The sequence below is a fragment of the Corvus cornix genome, chromosome 5 (genome assembly GCF_000738735.6).
Source record: "Corvus cornix cornix isolate S_Up_H32 chromosome 5, ASM73873v5, whole genome shotgun sequence".
NCBI lineage: Eukaryota > Metazoa > Chordata > Aves > Passeriformes > Corvidae > Corvus > Corvus cornix.
Genome location: NC_046335.1, coordinates 22,972,739 through 22,990,572, shown reverse-complemented (window position 1 = coordinate 22,990,572; position 17,834 = coordinate 22,972,739). Strand labels below are relative to the sequence as shown.

The 17,834-nt window shown below is 48.1% G+C and overlaps 3 protein-coding genes across 9 annotated transcripts in view; 2 read left to right on the top strand and 1 right to left on the bottom strand.

The window, feature by feature from the left end:
* Window positions 1-10,955, top strand: part of FLVCR2 (FLVCR heme transporter 2) — a 36,486-nt gene extending 25,531 nt beyond the window's left edge. Inside the window, 6 exon segments of the mRNA XM_039553328.1 lie at window positions 1,032-1,142; window positions 1,574-1,679; window positions 2,147-2,258; window positions 2,675-2,730; window positions 4,341-4,440; window positions 9,382-10,955. Of these exon segments, the coding sequence (XP_039409262.1) occupies window positions 1,032-1,142; window positions 1,574-1,679; window positions 2,147-2,258; window positions 2,675-2,730; window positions 4,341-4,440; window positions 9,382-9,407 (511 nt within the window). The 3' untranslated portion in view covers window positions 9,408-10,955.
* Window positions 10,956-11,489: 534 nt separating this feature from the next.
* ERG28 (ergosterol biosynthesis 28 homolog) lies at window positions 11,490-14,040 on the bottom strand. Of its 2 annotated transcripts, XM_039553330.1 has the most exons (5): window positions 13,809-14,040; window positions 13,532-13,622; window positions 12,175-12,293; window positions 11,921-12,019; window positions 11,490-11,781 (listed from the first exon to the last, which is right to left on the bottom strand). In XM_039553330.1, exons 1-4 carry the CDS (start codon window positions 13,939-13,941, stop codon window positions 11,940-11,942), a joined length of 423 nt encoding a protein of 140 aa, XP_039409264.1. In that variant the 5' UTR covers window positions 13,942-14,040; the 3' UTR covers window positions 11,490-11,781; window positions 11,921-11,939. The 2 variants fall into 2 exon arrangements, with proteins under 2 accessions (XP_039409264.1, XP_039409263.1); XM_039553329.1 differs by having other exon boundaries at window positions 11,490-12,019; window positions 13,809-14,039.
* A 227-nt stretch (window positions 14,041-14,267) lies between these two features.
* Window positions 14,268-17,834, top strand: part of TTLL5 (tubulin tyrosine ligase like 5) — a 126,928-nt gene continuing 123,361 nt past the window's right edge. For 5 of the 6 annotated variants that reach the window (XM_039553325.1, XM_039553324.1, XM_039553326.1 and 2 more), the window contains exons 1-2: window positions 14,268-14,372; window positions 14,880-15,009. In XM_039553325.1, the coding sequence (XP_039409259.1) occupies window positions 14,930-15,009 (80 nt within the window). In that variant the 5' untranslated portion in view covers window positions 14,268-14,372; window positions 14,880-14,929. Of the gene's footprint in view, window positions 14,373-14,685; window positions 14,746-14,879; window positions 15,010-17,834 lie in introns of those variants that run through there. The other variant, XM_039553323.1, reaches the window with a different exon arrangement.

The following is a 17,834-nucleotide window of genomic DNA, read 5'->3' as shown; positions in this document are numbered from 1 at the left end:
TTAACTTCTTCCTAAAAGACAACGATGAAAAGGTTTTATCAACTCTAGTAACAGTTCTGCTTTCAAAATCCTGGTGGAATTTCAGTCAGGTAAAGTACTCTCCTTTCCCCCCTTTCCCCCCTTTCCCCCCTTAAAACAACATACTGTGAAGAGCTACTGCTGCCTCTTGTACTAGAAAGAGCCTTGTTTTTTTAATGTGGGAAGGGTTTTCTTGGTGTTTAGTCAAGGATGACAATTGCTAAATGTTGCAGTAAAAGCTGGCCTGGGCTGCTGCATGTGTCTTGCAGTAGTGAGTCCACTCATGATCCTTGTGTGGCCTGGCTGCAGGTTTGGCTGTTCCCAGGATCTGCCTGGCATGCCATGCCTCCTGAGCACGGGGTGTCTTTGTCTCCTCTGCCCAGAGACAAGAGCTTGTGGCTCAGCTGCTGTTGGCTGTGGAACTAGCACTGTCCCTGCTAAATGCTCACATGGCTTGAGGGTGAGGCTGTGAGGGCAATCTGGCATCTGTGTCACCTCTCCAAGTACAGCAGGTAGTTTAAACAGCAGAAAGGAGCAGCAATGAAAGCTGTTTTGGACAGCACTAAAAAATACAGGCCCATAAGACTCTAGCAGTGTTGACACCTCTTTCCCTTACGTTCCTGCTTGAGAGTGCTTGATCTCCTCGGCTCCTGCTTATAAGTAAGCATATTCAACTCATCATAGTACAGAGGACGCCCAAGAAAGATTAATGATCTGTTTAATTGGCTCTTGTTCTCCTCCTCAAGTGGCATGTACCGTATATGACCAGGCACCTGTCAGCCTATGGGAGGGTCTTCCTTCTTCTGCTGCCCTGCTCTGTGTGCAGGCTCTTCCGTGCTGTCTGTCAGTCCAGTTCCTCTGTCTGGGTATGAGTGTCAAGAGACTGTGCAACTTTTAAATTTTTTTTTTAACCCATGTAAAAAGCTATACCAAGGTCTGTGGGCAAAAGGGAGGACTGTATTAAGTAAAACCCTGACTGAATTAAGTAAAACCCTGATTGCTTTTTCTTGCAGGCAAACAACACTAGTTGTCTATATCATGTCTCTGGTGGGAATGATAGTCTATACCTTCACTCTGAGCCTGGGCCACCTCTGGGTGGTCTTTGTGACTGCTGGGTCGCTGGGGTAAGTTCATGTGCAGGCTGCTTTCCTCGACATGTGAACTGCTAGGGGATGAGCAGGGAGGCAGAACTCCTGCTGTGGGAGGGACTGGGGAGAGCCATAGTATCTGAATGGCTCCTGTGTGGTTTAAAGACAAAATTATCTGCCCTTCCCATCTCTCACTTACATGTTTCATTAGAGTCATGAGATTATCATAACCCTGCTCAACTGCAGCCACCTTAATTGTTCCAGGTAATCAAGTGGAAGCATTTAGAAAGCAAATGGTACTCACAGCCCCATAGATGATCAGTGGACAAGAGTGAAAAGCATGTGGGCTGGCATGGTTGGTTGACTGTGCTGGGGGTGATGCCCCTTAGAGTTACAGTCTATATTGTGCCTCTTCAGTCTTCCTTCTGGCAGTTGCTGAATCTTCCTTTCTGTGTACTTCTTTACAGGTTTTTCATGACAGGATACCTTCCCCTGGGCTTTGAGTTTGCTGCAGAGTTGACATACCCGGAATCAGAAGGAACATCATCAGGCCTCCTTAATGTCTCAGCACAGGTACGTGTGCTGCTTTCCCTTTGCTTACCCTTTTTAGGAAAAGAGATTAAATTGTAGTTCCAAGCCTTGAGTCCCATTTCTTGTCCATTATTGGTGTAATGTACTGCAGATCTAAGCACCCTGGGACGTGGCTTTATGAATGATGTTCCTCATGGCATTTCTCTAGTGGCATTCATTCTGTTTCTGTTTAAGAAAATACTTCAGGATGCCAGTCATCCTTTCCTTTTCCAACATACCTCCTAACAGTCCTGGCTCGTCTCCAGTGAGAGATGAGATTCCAGCCATTGGGGTCATCTGTCATCCCACTAGCTGCAAGGAGGTGCCTCTAGATGTGTTTATAACCAAACTTGAGCCTCACTAGACCAACTGTTTGATTGGCCTGTATGCTCTGATACTTTGGTAAAGATTGGAAAGAGTTTGGGCTGCTTTATAATAACAGTACAGCTTGACATTACCTTTGTTTGTAGATTTTTGGTATTGCCTTCACTATTGGCCAAGGGCAAATCATGGATCGCTTTGGGACAAAGGCAGGAAACCTCTTGCTTTGTTCCTTCCTGTTCCTGGGGACCGTTATGACAGGTAATTTAAATTTTCAGTGTTCTGCTCTGACTTTGCCTTGGGCTTGGCATATTAATTGAAGGGCTTTTGTGTGTGGTGCCTGCAGGAAAGGGCAGAGCCCACAGAGCAGTCCCATAGCAATGCTGTTCTTCTTTAAGCATCTGGTCTGTGTTACAAAGAAGAGCCAAGGCTTTTTGCCCTGTCTCTGGCTGGGGTCTCAAAGTTGCACCTTCTACATGCTGCAATAAAGAATCTCTATCCTGCCTGTTTCAGAAATGCTCTCAGCCTTGTACAGAAGGGTGGTTTCCCTTGCTCATTGTAATGTGTTCCCATCTCTTCTGGGGCTTCTGCTGCTCCTTTGAATCGTGGGGAAAATGATTTGGGCATTGCATGGTGACTTGACTGCCTTCACATCTCTCTTCCTCCCTCTGTTCCAGCATTCATTAAGGCTGATCTCCGAAGACAACAGGCCAATTTGGAAAATGAACAGACAGTGAGTAAATGCCCCTTCAATCCTTGCTGTGCTGCTGCTATTAGCTCAGGACAACACCCAACCTCTCACCTTTCTAGGAAAGGGGGTGGCTTGTGGGGAAGCTCCTTGGTGGCATTTTCAAACAGGTAAATGTAATCCCAGCTCTGCCAGCTGCTGGGGCCTCTGTTTGCTCAGTGTTAATGTCCTGTAGAATCTGTAGGCTCTGGTCCTTTGGGGTTCTGCAGGGCTTCACACAACTTCATATTGGCTAGGGCCAGTTGTAGGGCAGTGCTGTGCTCGCTTCTCTCCCTTGACAATGTGTTGAGGCCTTCAGTGCTTTGCTCTGTTTTAGAGCTGAGTAACTATTATTCTAGGCCCCTAGGCTGGCAGGTTATTCCTCTTTCTCCTTGCCATGAGCTGCCAAGTGAGGTTCAGTGTATGTGGCTGGAGGAAGCTAAGGTGACAAAGCCCAAGTGAGGGCTTGAGCAACCTGGCTGCTCACACTTTGCATAGTGCTGCCAATGAGGCTGCTAGTTCATATTTCCACACCAGAGCTGGGGTGTGATGTCCCTGTGGCATGCTGTGCAATAAATGCAGCTGTTAGCACGTGGAGAAGGCCTCTGGTGAACTAATTGCAGTAGATACTCTCAGAAGCTCTCCCTGCAGGGAAAGGGAGGGGACTGGTTGCTTGAGGCTATTTTCTGTACTGCTCTGGGCTCCTCTTCTAGGATGTTAGCAGCGTTATCCACTAAACGTTCAGGAAACCATCAGCAACCATGACTAGCAAACTGTGAAAATCTCAGTTCTCTGCTGGTTTGAGTCAGCCCTATTCAGAAGACAGTGCTGCCCTCCTCCAGTGCTGGTGGCACTGTGAGTTAAATTCATAACACGTATGTTGAAGGCCCAGGAAAGGACCTGAGGTCCTGTGGCAGTGAAGGTGATGCCTTCTAGTGGTAAGGTCATTTCCCTTTGTCAGACACTTCTCTCATCAGATGAATTGTACGTTTTTGCCTAAGCCATTTTTAGTATAAATCTTTTTCAGTCTAAATACTATTGTAAGAGCTTGCTGCTGGATGGGGAAGAGCATTGCGACCAGAGCAAAGGTGGTGCAGGTGTCATTTTTACAATCCTAAAAACCTCCAGAACTGACAGTAGTAAGAACCAGAGGGATGTGTGTGAGATAACAGGTCTCAGTCAGTCAAAAATTTCACTGGCAGCTCCTTTCCCCTGAGGAGACATGCTCTGAGGAAGTCATGTTGCGCACCCCACCACACCCCCAAATGTGTCCTCCACATGGCTGAGCTCACCTGAGTACTTCTCAAACTTAGTAACCAACCGCAGGTGCTCGACTGACTGAAGGTAGGCTGAATCTGGTGTTCTGCACGAAGATGGATGCCTCAGCCAGGGGATCAGCCAGCTGGGCTTGGGCATTGTGTGCTGCCTTTGTGGAGAGCTCTGACGAAGTCAGGTACTGGAGCTTTTCTGTGTGGCACAGCTGCCTTACACATGCTTGGGTGATTTTACTGGTTCCTTCCTTTGCCTGTTTCCCTTTCTTATTTTGCTCCGCTTTCATTTCTTTTCCTACTTGCCTCCATATTTTCCGGGATGGTGACTTGTGACTATCTTTACAGAGACTCCAAGGCAGCAATCAGATCATGGATTATGGGACTGTAGCTTGTAACTCTAACCCCATCAATTCCCACTCCTGCTCACTAGTTTATACACACCAAGGTAGGAGAATTGCACTAATCTACTTCTCTGAACACTCACGGGGTGGCACAGGCACCAAGCCAATGGCATTTCTGGGGTGACTGCAATGACTGTCAAGTATCAACAATCTTTCTGGCCTTCTCGGGTACTCACTGAGAGGAAAGACGAGACAGCCTCCAAGAACCTAGTGGAGACTCCCCCAGATTCATGTTAGACATGAGATGTAGGGATTCACCTAGGTGCAGCAAAGCAAAGCCTGGTGCTAGAGCAGATGGAGAACTGAACTGTTGGTCATTTGTTAGGGAGAGGAGGTGCAGACATTGGGAGCCTCTTCTCTGACATTATTTTTACAGTCCAGATTCTTGGCTTGGGGTGATACCAGGAACCCTTTAAAGAATTGGCTTTGATCACACCCAGGGTGCATGGCCAACTTCAAGACAGAAGTTTAAAAACATGTAGCAAGAATAGAGTCATTGGGTTGGTGCCTTGTGGTATAAGAATGCCTAAAAATTGTAAAGCTCTGTGCTTGTTGATCTGTGAATCTCACTTCGCATTTTCTCAGCTGTTGCTTGGGGTGCTACGCTTTAGTACTCACTGTCCTCTGCTTCACACTGACAGGCTGGTCTACTAAGTTATCCCTGCTACCCTTTGCTTTTCAAGGTGTGATAGACTGTGTGTAGCACTTAGTGCCACAGCAAACAGGACTAACAGGCAAAAGCGGAGTGAGTCCATTGGGAAAACCAGCCTTAACCCTGCTATGACTAGGGCATGTGCTACAGGCACCATGAAGCTGCTATGCTTTGATGGAAGTATGAGGAACAGTCCCATGGGCAGGGAAAGATTTGTCTCCAGGCTAAATGCATCTGAAGTTGTCTTCATGCTGCAGACTGGCAGTTTTAGCAGGGTATATGTGTGGTGTTGATCTGGGACCAAGTTGTTGAGAAGCTGTAGCTGCATGATCTGGGAAAACCCACTTGGGGTATACTGGAACTTTTTTGATGCTGAAATTTATGTCATAGCCTTTGTTAGTGGATGCAGCTTTGTACAATTGCCAGTGTTACTACTGTTATCCTGATTGCAAAACAGACACTGCAAGGGAGATTCAGGCATGAGGCTGTGTATGCCCTGTGTCAAAACTGCTTCCATAAAGAACGATGGGTCATTTTTGTAGGAGAGTCCTTCCTGAAAAGAACAGAAGGCCCAATATGGAGAGTGGATCTATTTCATAGGGAGGTCTGTGCTTCCCTGGGATCCAGTTTAAAGATGTAAAGAGAAAGCTTCCTACCCTGGTAGAGCCCTCAGATTATTATCCATTATTGATTTTTCAGCTGGGCAGCAATGAAGTCCCAGAGAAAGATAGGTCCAACTTGACTAACCTGATCTCCTTCTGTGGCAGGCTGACCCACCTAGTGGATGAGGGGATATAGTATTAGTGGATGTAGTGTACCTGGACTTAGTAAAGTCTTTGGCACTATTTCCCACAGCATTCTCCTGGAGAAACTGGCTGCTCATCGCTTGGGCAAGTATAATGTTTGCTGGGTAGGAAACTGGCTGGATGACTGAGCCCAAAGAGTGATGGCAAATGGAGTTATATCCAGCTGGCATCAGGTCACCAGTGGTGTTCCCCAAGGCTCAGTATTGGGGCCAGTCCTGTTTAGTATCTTTGTTGATGACCTGCATGAGGGGATTGAGTCCACCCTCAGTCAGTTTGCAAACCAAACACCAAGTTGGCCTGGAGTGTTATTGGAGGGAAGGAAGGCTCTGCAGAGGGACCTGGATAGACTGGATCTATGGGCTGAGGTCATTTTATGAGGTTAAACAAGGTTGAGTTCTGGGTCCTGCACTTGGGTCACAACAACCCCATGCAGTGCTACAGGCTTGGGGAAGAGCAGCTGGAAAGTTGCCCATTGAAAAAATACCTGGGGGTGTTGATCAGCAGCCACTAAACATGAGCCAGCACGTGCCCAGATGGTCAAGAGGGCCAGTGACATCCTGGCTTATGTCAGAAATAGCATGGCCAGCAGGACCAGGGCAGGGATTGTGTTCCTGTACTTGGTGAGGCTGCACCTTGAGTCCTGTGTCCAATTTTGGGCCCCTCACTGCAAGAAGGACATTGAGGTGCTGAAACATATCCAGAGAAGGGCAGTGGAGCTGGGGAAGGGTCTGGAGCACAAATCCTATGAGGAGTAGCTGAAGGAGCTGGGGTTGTTTAGCCTGGAGAAAAGGAGGCTGAAGGGAGACCTTTTTGCTCTCTACAACTACCTGAAAGGAGGTCATAGTGAGCTGGGGATCAGTCTCCTCTCCCAAGTAACAAGTGATAGGACAAGAGGAAACAACCTGAAGTTGTACCATGGGAGATTTAGATTGGGCATTGGGAAAATTTCTTTACTGAAAAGGTTGTCAAGCATTGGAACAGGCTGCTTAGGGAAATGTTAGAGTCACCATCCCTGGAGGTATTTATAAGACATGTAGATGTGGTTTTTAGAGACATAGTTTAGTGGTGGACTTGGCAGTGCTGGGTAAATGGTTGGACTCTATGATCTTAAGAGTCTTTTCCAGCCTAAACAATTCTGTGGTTGTTGCAAGGAGAAGATTCAGAGTCAGTTGTCAGCTTCCAGAGCATGCAGAGCTGTAGAGTTGTGCAGATCTCACACTTTCCGCTGAAGCACTGTACCATTGGCTGTGTAGCAGTTTGTCTTCTATTGGTGCCCTCATCTGCTTGCTAATGGTTATAATTAAACAAATGCTGTAGTTAGTAGATTAAATTAGCCTAATGGCATTGTGTACACCTTGTCCTCTATTAATTAAGCTGCAGTGTGGTCCCAGCAATCCTCCCCACTTTTGTCTGCCTCAGTTCCCAGAGCTCCAGTTGGGTTAGCTTTCTGTATCTCAGGACACTTGGATCAAATGCCTGTTTTACGTGATAATGAAGCTTTTTGTGTGCTGCCTTTGTTGTAAATGCATCTGAAGCCATTCCAATATTGTGCCTTAAGATTTCATAGTAGTGTCAGTTGATTCAGCACACACGTTATACTCACGAATATGCTGTGTACTGCTTGTGACTTCAGCATCCATGCAAACTTTTTTGTATTGTTTCTTTGCATTAAGAAAAAGCATCTTTGCTGATCTTCCATGGTTTGTAGCACATGGATTTTGTTGGAAGCTGCACCATGCTTAGCCTCTAGTGAAATACTGCCAATAAAAAAATGCTGGAATTTTGTGTAGTAGGCACAAACAATGTCTACCCATTCTCTGCTTCCCAAACTTCCCTGCTCCATTTTTGTGCTTACTGTGTGGCAAGCAGCCTTCTCCTGTCCCAAAGCCATAGGCAGGCCATTGCATGCCCTTTTCCAGTACTGTGACTCATAGCTGTGAGAGCAGCCTTCCTTTCCAAGGTGGTGGAGCCCTGCATACTTTCTGATCCTGTAGCTCCACAGCAGATGACTGGTGGTGAGACCCCAGAGGTGCTTGGGGAGCCTGTTCAGAGTTGCTTGAGTGCTTCCACGATGCATTCTGGTGGAGTTTCCTAAGTCTAAATGTAGATTTCCCCTTATTCCTACCTCTGGCACCTTCACGCATCCCCCTACCCTTCCTGCTTGTTGAAGTTCCCTCTTTGCACTTCCTGGCTTTTGCTTCCAGCTTTGCTTTGAAGCTTTCCTTATCTTACTCCTCTGCTTTGGGATATTGCTGCTGACTTCTGTAAAACCTTTTCACCTACAGATTGTGTAAGAGCCTACACAAAATGAGACTGTTTCATATCTCTTGCTTCCATGCTGCCTGGACTTCTCTTGAACTGCACTGGGGATGTGAATCTCTTTCCTGTGCACCTCTGATTTCTGCCTCAGATGTCAGTCTTGCCCTACAGTGAGTAAATTCAGAGCCCAGGCTGCAGGAAACTTCACATTCACCCTTAGAATTCTACATGCTGTCTTCTGAACTGGTGACAGCTGGGCTGTCTCACTGTAAGCAGAATCAGAACTTCTGAGAGGTATCAGAAATGCACTAGGGGAAGAAGAAGTCTCGAGTTTAATTCTAACACACCCCAGAAAGGCTCAGAAGCTGAGCTTGTCAAACTCCACCCAGGAAGGCTGAACTGGAATTGCCATCATTTGGCTGTTCCATGAAGCTGAGGATAGGGTGGTAATTGGGCAGCGGTCTCCATTTTCCTTGCTTTTCCTCTGGGAAGAGCTCCCTCCATCTTAAGGTTTCAAGAAATCAGGCTAGTTCTTCTACAGGATTTATGGAGAAAAAGACTTTTGTATGTTTGCCTCTTACTTCTTTAAGATATGAGTAATCAACTTTGATGAAGGCACCACTCTGTGGAATTACCTCAGCTGTAAATCTAAGCTGGGGAAAGGGAAGAAGCAGGACAGAGCGTGCCAGCCCTTCAATGGGCATTGGGGGTGGGGATGAAAAGACTTGAAGATGAGCAAGACAAGCAATGTTTCTGGGAGTTGAAGAGGCCTCCGACATGCTGGAGTAAGGACACAGAGGAGCTAGTTGTTGTGCTGAGTCTCCTGAGGATGTAAAGGATGCAAGTTCTCTCTGGTGTTTGCACAGACACTGTGCTGCCTCATGGTGTGGTGTTCCGAAGCACGTTCCCTTGCCCAGGGAACTGGCCCTGCAACTTCATGCTTTGAGGCTGAGCTTGTGTCACAGTGAAGTATTGTTGGTGAGTTGGCTGTGGGTCTGATACCTCTGGTGGTCTGAGGACTACAGCAAATAGCTTAAACAAAGTTGGACGTTGCAAAGTTGCCCTGCTGCCCCAGTGCCCCTTGCTTGGGCAGTCAAAGTGTCTAGAGAAGGCAGAGGGAACCAACTGCACTCTCTGAGGATGGCGATTCTTCTTTGGGGATTTCTGCACTAGCAGGGAGCTATGAACTACCCAGGCTCTGGCCAGCTGATGTCTCTGAAGCCTGGCCACCCAGGATCCTAACCATATTGTTTTTCTCTGACTTGCAGAAAGCGTTGCCAGAAGCCTTCTCTAATACCATAGTCCTTGAGGAATCACGGCTGTGAAATGGAGGGGAGGCAGAGCTGGGAGATACAGCCCGCCTCATTCCCATCTTTTCTGCCTGCACCATCCTCCTGTGCCATGCACCCCATGGGAGTGGGGCAGCCTCAGGACAGGAGCCCAGTGAACTGCTTGTGGAGAGTGCGAAAGAGCAAAACAAGAGGGGGATTGCTTTCTTCAGTTTTATCTTTGCATCTTGCTGTTTTGGAGACTTTGGTGTTTGGGAGGAAAAGTTGGGAAAATCTGCTCTGTCCCCCCAATCCCACTCTGTCTGCTTGGGAAAAGCATATGTGCTGAGAGAAAGGCCACAGTACCAGGCTAACCCTGAGCATGAGGGTGGCACCTTGCATGTGGCTGTGACATGAAGGGCAGAAGCTGGACCACACTTACTCTGTGAGCAGCCCTGGAAGAGGTTTCAGCTGGCTCTCAGGAAGAGGGATTGCTCTGCCTTGGTTCCCATGATGCTGTGTGTTGCACAGGTGGTTGTAGAGGCCTCAGTACATCACCAGCAAGTGCAAAGCAGTGCACTGGCTGCTGCCAGCTCTTTTTTTATTATTTGGCTTTCCCAGATGAAGCACTCTTAATCTGGATAAACCTCTGCTTGGAATTCACTGGGGTTGCCCTGATGTTCCTATGTATTAGGTGTAATTAAGAGATAGCAATATGCCTCCTCCTAGCTCAAGGCAAGGACTGGTTCTGCAGCCTAAATCTAGCTCATTACTACATTAGCAGCAAAAGGGAGTCAACCCAAAATTTCCCTGGGCTGAGGACTGTGTCTTCCTCCTTAACAATAAAGTGCCTTTTGCATGTATCAACAGTACATACAAACTTTTGTGAAGTGTTATATTGAGAAAACCAGCCAAGGCTGTGTTGCTCTTCACAGCCACAGAGAGGGGTATGATAGGAATCTGGATTTGCTCCTGTGTGGAAGCTTCCCACTTCATAATAGAGAACAGGAGAAGGTGCCCACTTACCAGCATTTGTGTCTTACAGACACTGCCCCTCTGTATGCTGTTTATCTTCTAAACGCAATTGTAGATCCCTTTTATCGCTTCTCCTTCCTTTCCAGCATCCCACCCCTGGTGGAGACATCAAGTGTCCTTATACTCCTTAAATCATGCAGGTACTTATTTGAGGCAGGGGACAAAAGCTATACCAAGGTGGAGTGGTTAAAAATACTCCTCTCTGACATACTATTTTTGACAAAACTTCTTTTTTTGTGATTTTTTTTTTTTTATACATTACATATTGATAGAGCCTGAGTTCAGTAAGTGCTTAGAGAACACTCTCAGGCACATGGTGTGATTCCTAGGGATCCTGTGCAGGGCCAGGAGCTGGACTGTGATCCTGATGAATCCCTTCTAATTCAGCATATTCTATGACTGAAGTCCTATCTTTGATAGTTTGGGATTGAGGATGGGGGTTTAGAATGATTTTCCATACAAATTTCAATGTAAAATATAAACATTTGAAGTGTACAATGAAACCTGACACATTTGTATTAAATGGTTGAAAACACTCGGTATGTGGCTCATTTAATAGCCTGAAATGTTGCAGAATGGCAAAAGCATCTTTCTGACCAGTGCTACTGCTGTGTTCTTTTCCTTTGTTTTTCCTCTTTCTTCTGCATGTGAATTGTCTTCCCAGCTCGGAGTTCCTGCTGGTTCTTTTCTGCATTCTGTGTGCTGCCCACTGTTTTGGGCATTATTTTCTCTAGGTCTCAGGAACTTGTTCCTGTTTTCTCCATCTTCTGTAGTTATACTAGTTATATACTGCTTCTGTAGTGTAGTTACTCACTACACAGGTAGCTCAGTTCTTGCTCACAGATGCATAGTTCAAGTTCGCTGTCACCAGCATGTTGCAGAAGAGAGAGCTGTTAACACCCCTCTTCATGTGTGTTACGTGAGCAGTTAGACCTGGAACTTTGTGGCAAGGAGTCAGGGAAAGGTAGGTTTGCTCTGAAGAGATGATGTATTCTGCAGCATACAGTGGAAGCTGCTGTTGGCTCTGATCCTCTACCCACTGCTGTGTAGAGAGAAAGACAAACATACCACACTGCAGTTTTTTGTCATTTATTAGAAATGGCCCCTGGGGCCACACACATTCAAGTTACACAGCAGTGCCAGGGGTAGCAGCCATTCACTCTCTCTGGTCTGAAGTGTTCAGCAAATCCTGGATAGTTCTGCACCTTGTCCCCACAAGTACACCGGGAGAGAAGTTCTTAGTGCTCTGGGCATGCCAGAGACTTGGCCTGCTACCTAGGGAGTCAGTCATCAACTGCCTCCCATGAGCTTTGACACAAACTCCTCTGGGACTTGGTCTGTGACATCAGTCAGTTGAAGCATTGCCTGGACAAGACAAAAACCACTTGGTAATGACAGTGATTGACAGAGTCCAATATTGACCCACCAGTGGGACTGGTGTCCTGGAGAAGCTCAGCTGAGCTTTTGTGGAAGTCTGGCAGTGAGGGTAGAAGATGGCACCAACCTACATAAAGCCCTCAACTTCAGTTTTTCTTCTTGTTTTGTGATAGCGCTTCTACCTCCAGGTACTGCAGCCCAATCAACATCCCCATAATAGAGAAACCTGTGATAGAGATACAGGATGAGTTGAAAATGCTGGACAAGAGCAGAGGCATCCCCTCCCACCATCCCCTCAGCTCACAGCTGCATGGGGAGTTTTTCTGGGGTGTCATAGCTCCAAGGAGAGTTTGCAGGGGGACGATGCAGAGCTCCACTTACTTGCTACCATGAGGGGTGCCATAACTCCAATTGTCAAGGCTGCAGTGTGGTATATGAAGACCTCGGAGAGGAAGTGAGCAAGGGCCAAAAAGAAGGTGAAGAGCGTGATGTGGTAGAGGCTGTTGAAGAGCAGAAAAAGCAGGTTATCATATCATACTATGGGCATGAATATGGCTGAATGGAAAAAAAGGCAAACCTGCACGCTGCCCCATCTGCTCTCATTGGCAGCACAGAAGGGACTTTGTCTCTTGCCTAGTGAGGTGCAAAAACTCCCTGGGCAACAGCTGAGAGGATAATGGGGCAGTGTGTTCAAAGGTGCATTGAAAGTCACAGGCATTGTCTGGCCTGAAGGCAGGTGAAGATGGGAGAGCATGAGCAGGGCACCAGTGCAATAAGAAGTATGTGCACACACAAAAAGAAGGTGAGAACTGGATGAGCAAAGAACTAGGGGTGACAGGACTTGGCTGATGTCAGGCTGCATCACCCAGTGTCTTCCCACCTGTGCTCTGCTACCCTCTATGGGCCACAGCTGTTGAAAAGGCAGCAGGTCCAACAGATGCAAGATAAAACTCCTCAAAGAAACAACTGACTCTTGGTAACTAGCATTGCCACCACCCCTAAAAACATATCATTTAGTCCCTGCACCTCCCTACCTTAGATAAGCCTAGGCAATTCAAGCACATACTGCCAGGCAAACTGTGACTTCTGCTGTGGGGCTGAGGGAGGCAGTGACAAAAGGGTTTTAGCAACCTCCAATAAAGGCTTTATCTACCACAGACCTCAAGTCAGGTTGCTTGGAAACCCATCTCAGAAACATTTCTATTAGCACAGGGAGAAATGGTGTGTCTCCCACTCAGCATCAGGCTGCACCTCAGGCCTTGTCCTCAGCCCCAGGTAAGAGTGTAGGAAAGAAAGCAACCGGTTAAGACCACTGCAATGGGCCACCTAAAACTGTCCCAGTCTTTAGCTGAGCTGTCATAGCAAAAGAAGTATTGAGCATCAGTCACACTACGGCATTAGCAATTGTTTCATTAACAGGGCAGCAACACCATTCAGAAAATACTTTCCAAGCTGGAGCTCAGAAATCTGTGACATTAAGAAGTTCTCAGATCTACCACTTTCTGACTGAGCTAAGAACAGAAATCAAACGCGGAGGCTGTCCCCACAGAGGCAGAAGGGGGCAGCAGCTATCACACAAATCCTACACTCCTATTTGAGCTTCTTCAGGGGAGTGCTGTCAACACTATAGAAAGTTCAGGAACAGCTTATGATTCCCCACCTCCTCTGTGCCGCCCTCTAAGCTCAGGCTGTGACTAGCAAGTAAACCTATGGATTTCTTGGGTACTGCTTTACATACGTCCTGTTACGAATGTCGATTGCGCAGAGGCAGCGGATCACTGATGACAAAAGGGTCCAGACGCCGAAGGTCCGAGCCTGGAGCCCGTTCACTGCGTAAAGAAGGAGGGAGCACATGGAGACCACGCACGGCCCTGCCTGCCACCCGCAGTCCCGCCGTGGAGAAGCACGCCGGGGCAGTAGGCAGCTCCCGGGCCCCAGAGGTGGGACCCCGAGGAAAGCCCAAGGCCCACGGCTGCAAGGAGGGCGCCAGGGCGGCCGGCGCGCGCGGCCCTTACCGAGGCCGGGGCTGGCGGTGTACAGCTTCTCCGAGAGGAAGCCGTGATCGCGGAAGCTCTGCAGGGTGTTACCGGCGGCGATGACCGACACCATCACCAGCCAGCTGCGCAGCACGTTCAGGAACCGGCTCATCCTCTCGGCAGGCTCGAACCCCGCCCGCCAGGCCCAGGACGAGTCCTCGCCCGTTACCGGCGGCGCTCCAGCGGCGGCACCAGAGCCCCGCCCGCGCCACCTCCCAGCACTCCGATTGGCCGCTGCGCGCCGCTCCATGCGCGCGCCACGTGACGTAAGACCGTGTCCCGCCAATCGGGTCCCTCGCCGCGCGGGGGGGCAGTCCCGCCCCGTCCCCGCCTCCATCCCCGCCCACCTCGCGGGAGTAGGTGGGGCGGTGGCAGGGTGGACTCGAGTGCGCCTGCGCAGTGAGGCGGCGGGGGCGCCTGCGCGCCGGGGCGGGGAGGCCGCCCGTCGGTTGTTGTAGTAACGGGGAAGCGGCGGGAGGGGCCGGGGCTGCCTTCTGCGCCCGGCCCGGCCCGGTCCGCCCCGGCCCGGCTGTGCGGGGACAGGTACGGCGAGCACGGGGACTTGTTGCCTTGGGCGCTCCTCACCGTTCTTGCTTCTTCTGGGGCCGGCGGAGGTCGCCGTGCTTGGCCTGGTGCGGAGTAGGCCGGGCCGTAGCTGTCCCTTCGGGCCGGAGGGCCGCTCCTGAGCCGGTGGAGGCGTTACGGTGTCCGGCTGTCCCCAGACAGCGGGGCGGGCTTGGCGGGCGTTTCCCGTTGGGGCCGGGCCGGCCTGGCGTGGGTCTGCGGCCCGAGGCGAGGCAGGGCAGGGCGGGGCGGGGACGCGCGGTACCGGTAAGCGCCCGAGTGGCTCTCACGGGCAGGTGCGGAATAATCTGCTGGAAGGTGGTGCTTCTTTCTGCGCTCTCAGGGCTCGGAGGTGATGTTTGACAGATCACAGAGGTTTAACAGACTTGTTGATAGTCCTTTGAGAAATATGTACTGGCAGGAGGCGGGAGTTACCTGGTATCTCTCGCAGTCCTGCTCAGCTATGCATTTTAATTCTTACTGTAGGTAGCTGCTCTTGCAACTGGGACTGGGCTGTATGAAAACTCCCAGAGGAAATGCCGGTTGGGATGGCTAAAGATCTGGAGGAAACTGGCTCATCCTCAGAGGAGGAAGAAGATGCTGTAGATGAACTGGAGTAAGTAGAAAAAGAACTTTCTATGTCTCTGTGCTTTCTGGTGGATCTGTAGTAATTTGAAAAGACACATGCATTTCTTACCTTCCTACCTATGAAGTGAAAAATGGTTGGTTTAGGCCTTAAGCCTATGGGCAGGCTGCCAACAGCTGCAGCCTAAAAGACCACCACATGCATCAGGGTTGAATGTGCAGCTTTTCTTTGGCTGCTCTGAAGTCCATAGTTTCATGGATTTCTTTCTGTCATGTTCCTAAGCTGGGAAGTTTTTTGATAATATCAAAATATTGTCCCTTTGTTTTCTTTTTCTTTTTTTTTTTGGCATGTGTGTGGTTTTTGGATTTTTTTTTTTTTTTTTTTTTTTTTTACTGCTGCACAGATTAGAAATCTGCTGTATGGTAGACTGATATATATGTTTTATGGCCTTTTAAAAAAAACTGTCTTGTGATAAATCAGCTACTAGACTTCGTATTTCTTACTAGTAACAAGTCATAATGTTTGTTCCATCTTTGTTTAGCAACTTCTTTTAGCTTTGCTTGTGAAGGAATTGTTCCCTTGTTCTTTCCCATAGTAGAATCCCTTTTCTGTTTGACCTGGACCTACTTCACTGTGTCCTGTTAGGGTTTTTTTGGGTGCACATTGTGACTGAGTGCCCAGCTGCAGACTACATGACTTAAGACATTTAGAGGAATGTTACTTCATAGCAAGTCGTTGGCTTGGGTTTGCTAGATCCTCATGGATGGAAAGGTCCAGAACTAACTTCACCTCGAATGTAACTGTAACAGTACGTCTGCATCAAGTGACGGGGGGTCATGCTAGGAATGAATGACTGTCACCTGGAGGATTGAGCCTTGCTGCAAATCCTCAGGACAGGCTTAGTATAAACTCCTGTCCTGTTGCCTCAGTTCATTTTCCACTTACATAAGGCTCTGGCCTGTAGTGTAAATTCTGGAAGCTTCTTGGGTCCCTTCCAGTCTGAATAGCTAATTATACCCCAGGTGTATATTTTTTTTAAAAAATATTTTTAGAGGTAGCAGAAGCAGTTGGGAGTGCTGTGAGGTTAATTTGTCTGCATGATAATGGTAGTAACTTTGTTAAGAGGACCAAGGCTACCCTTAAGAGCCCTTGTCCTAGCATCAGGTAATTGCCCTTACATCTCTGTTACTTTGTTCTAAGTGTTGGAAGTGTTTTGTCCTGTGTAGCTTCTCCAAACCTTTGGTAGACAATGATCTTTCATATTCTATAGACAAATCCTTTTGTATATCTCTGTCAGTCTTTGTATTTCTTCTTGTTAGTGTAGATAGAGAGGTCTCTCCAACCCGTCAGTCTCTGTTTTCTGTTAACTTTTTCATGTTTTTAATTTTCTTGCGCAGTGGTAATAAACAGCCCGAGTTCTATTTGCCTAGGACGGTTGACAGTTTTTCTTTATGTAATCCTCGAATTTGATATAACAGGTCTTAATTTTTTTTGGTGTGTCCTTAATTTCTCTGAGGAGATGATATTTCCTAGTGTAGTCTTGTTGTTTTGTACAGAACTGATCACTGCATTTAAGAGTCTGTAGCTTAAGTGGTGCACTGGGGGGCATCGTTCTTGAATTCTGGGCTTGCATTCCGCTGTATCTGACAGGAATTGAAAGGGAAGAATACACAGCTTTATCCATTGTGTTGAGCCAAGTCTGTTCTAGTGTCTCACACTCTTCATTAGTGCTTTTTTTGTGCACTTCAGACTCCAGTATTACAACCAGGCAGACTACACTGATCTGTGGTTCTAAAATTGGAAGCTGGAACCTGCATTGCAAGGTCTGGTTGTGTGGATACAAACAGTTGTGGTTTATTGTGAATTATAGATCTTGTTTTCAGGCTATAAATTCAGAGAACTGTAGCTGTGAAAGCTCATGAGACTTCTCCTAAATTTTACCCAGTAAAATAAATACAGAACTAAACAGAATTAAACAGAACTTGGACTGGCAAGACCAACTCAAAAAGAGGGTGGTCTAGAAGACTCCCTTTATAGCTGAGTACCAAGGGTGCTGTATTGCGGTTGAGTGGCCAGGTTTTGGTAGTGGGAGGGCTACAGGGGTGGGTTCTGTGAGAAGTTGCTAGAAGCTTTCTCCGTGTCTGACAGAGACAATGCTCCCATATGGACCTGCCCAAGATGGAACCCAGGAACGATGGTAGAAACACCTCTGTGATAACATATTTATGAAGGGGAAAAATAAGTTATTGCATGAGGGTAATAGTGCTCAGAGAAGAGAGGAGTAAGAATACGTGACAGGAAGAACTCCGCAGACACCACAGTCAGAGGGCAAGGAGCTGCTCCAGGTGCTGGAGCTGGGACTCCCTGCAGCACGTGGTGAAGACCATAGTGAGGTAGCTGTGCCCCTACAGTCCATGACAATCTGTGGGGGTACAGAGATCCACCTATAGCTTGTGGAGGAGCCCCACACTCAGGTGAATGCCCAAAAGAAGGTTGGGATCCTAAGGGAAGCCTGCACTGGAACAGACTCCTGGGAGGGACCTCCAGACCCATGGAGAGAGGAGCCTACACTGGAGCAGGTTTGCTGACAGGACTTGTAACCCTGTGGGGGACCCATGCTGGAGCAGCCTGTTCTTGAAGTAATGCACCCTGTAGGAAGGGGAATGCATGCTGGAGCAGTTCATGAAGAACTGTAGCCGGTGGACAGGATTCATATTGGAGAAGTTCGTGGAGGACTGTCTGCTGTGAGAGGGACCCCATGGTGGAGCAGGGTATGGACTCTCCCTGAGGAGGAAGCAATGGCAGAAACAACATGTGATGAACTGACTGTGACCCCCATTCCTCATCTCCCTGCA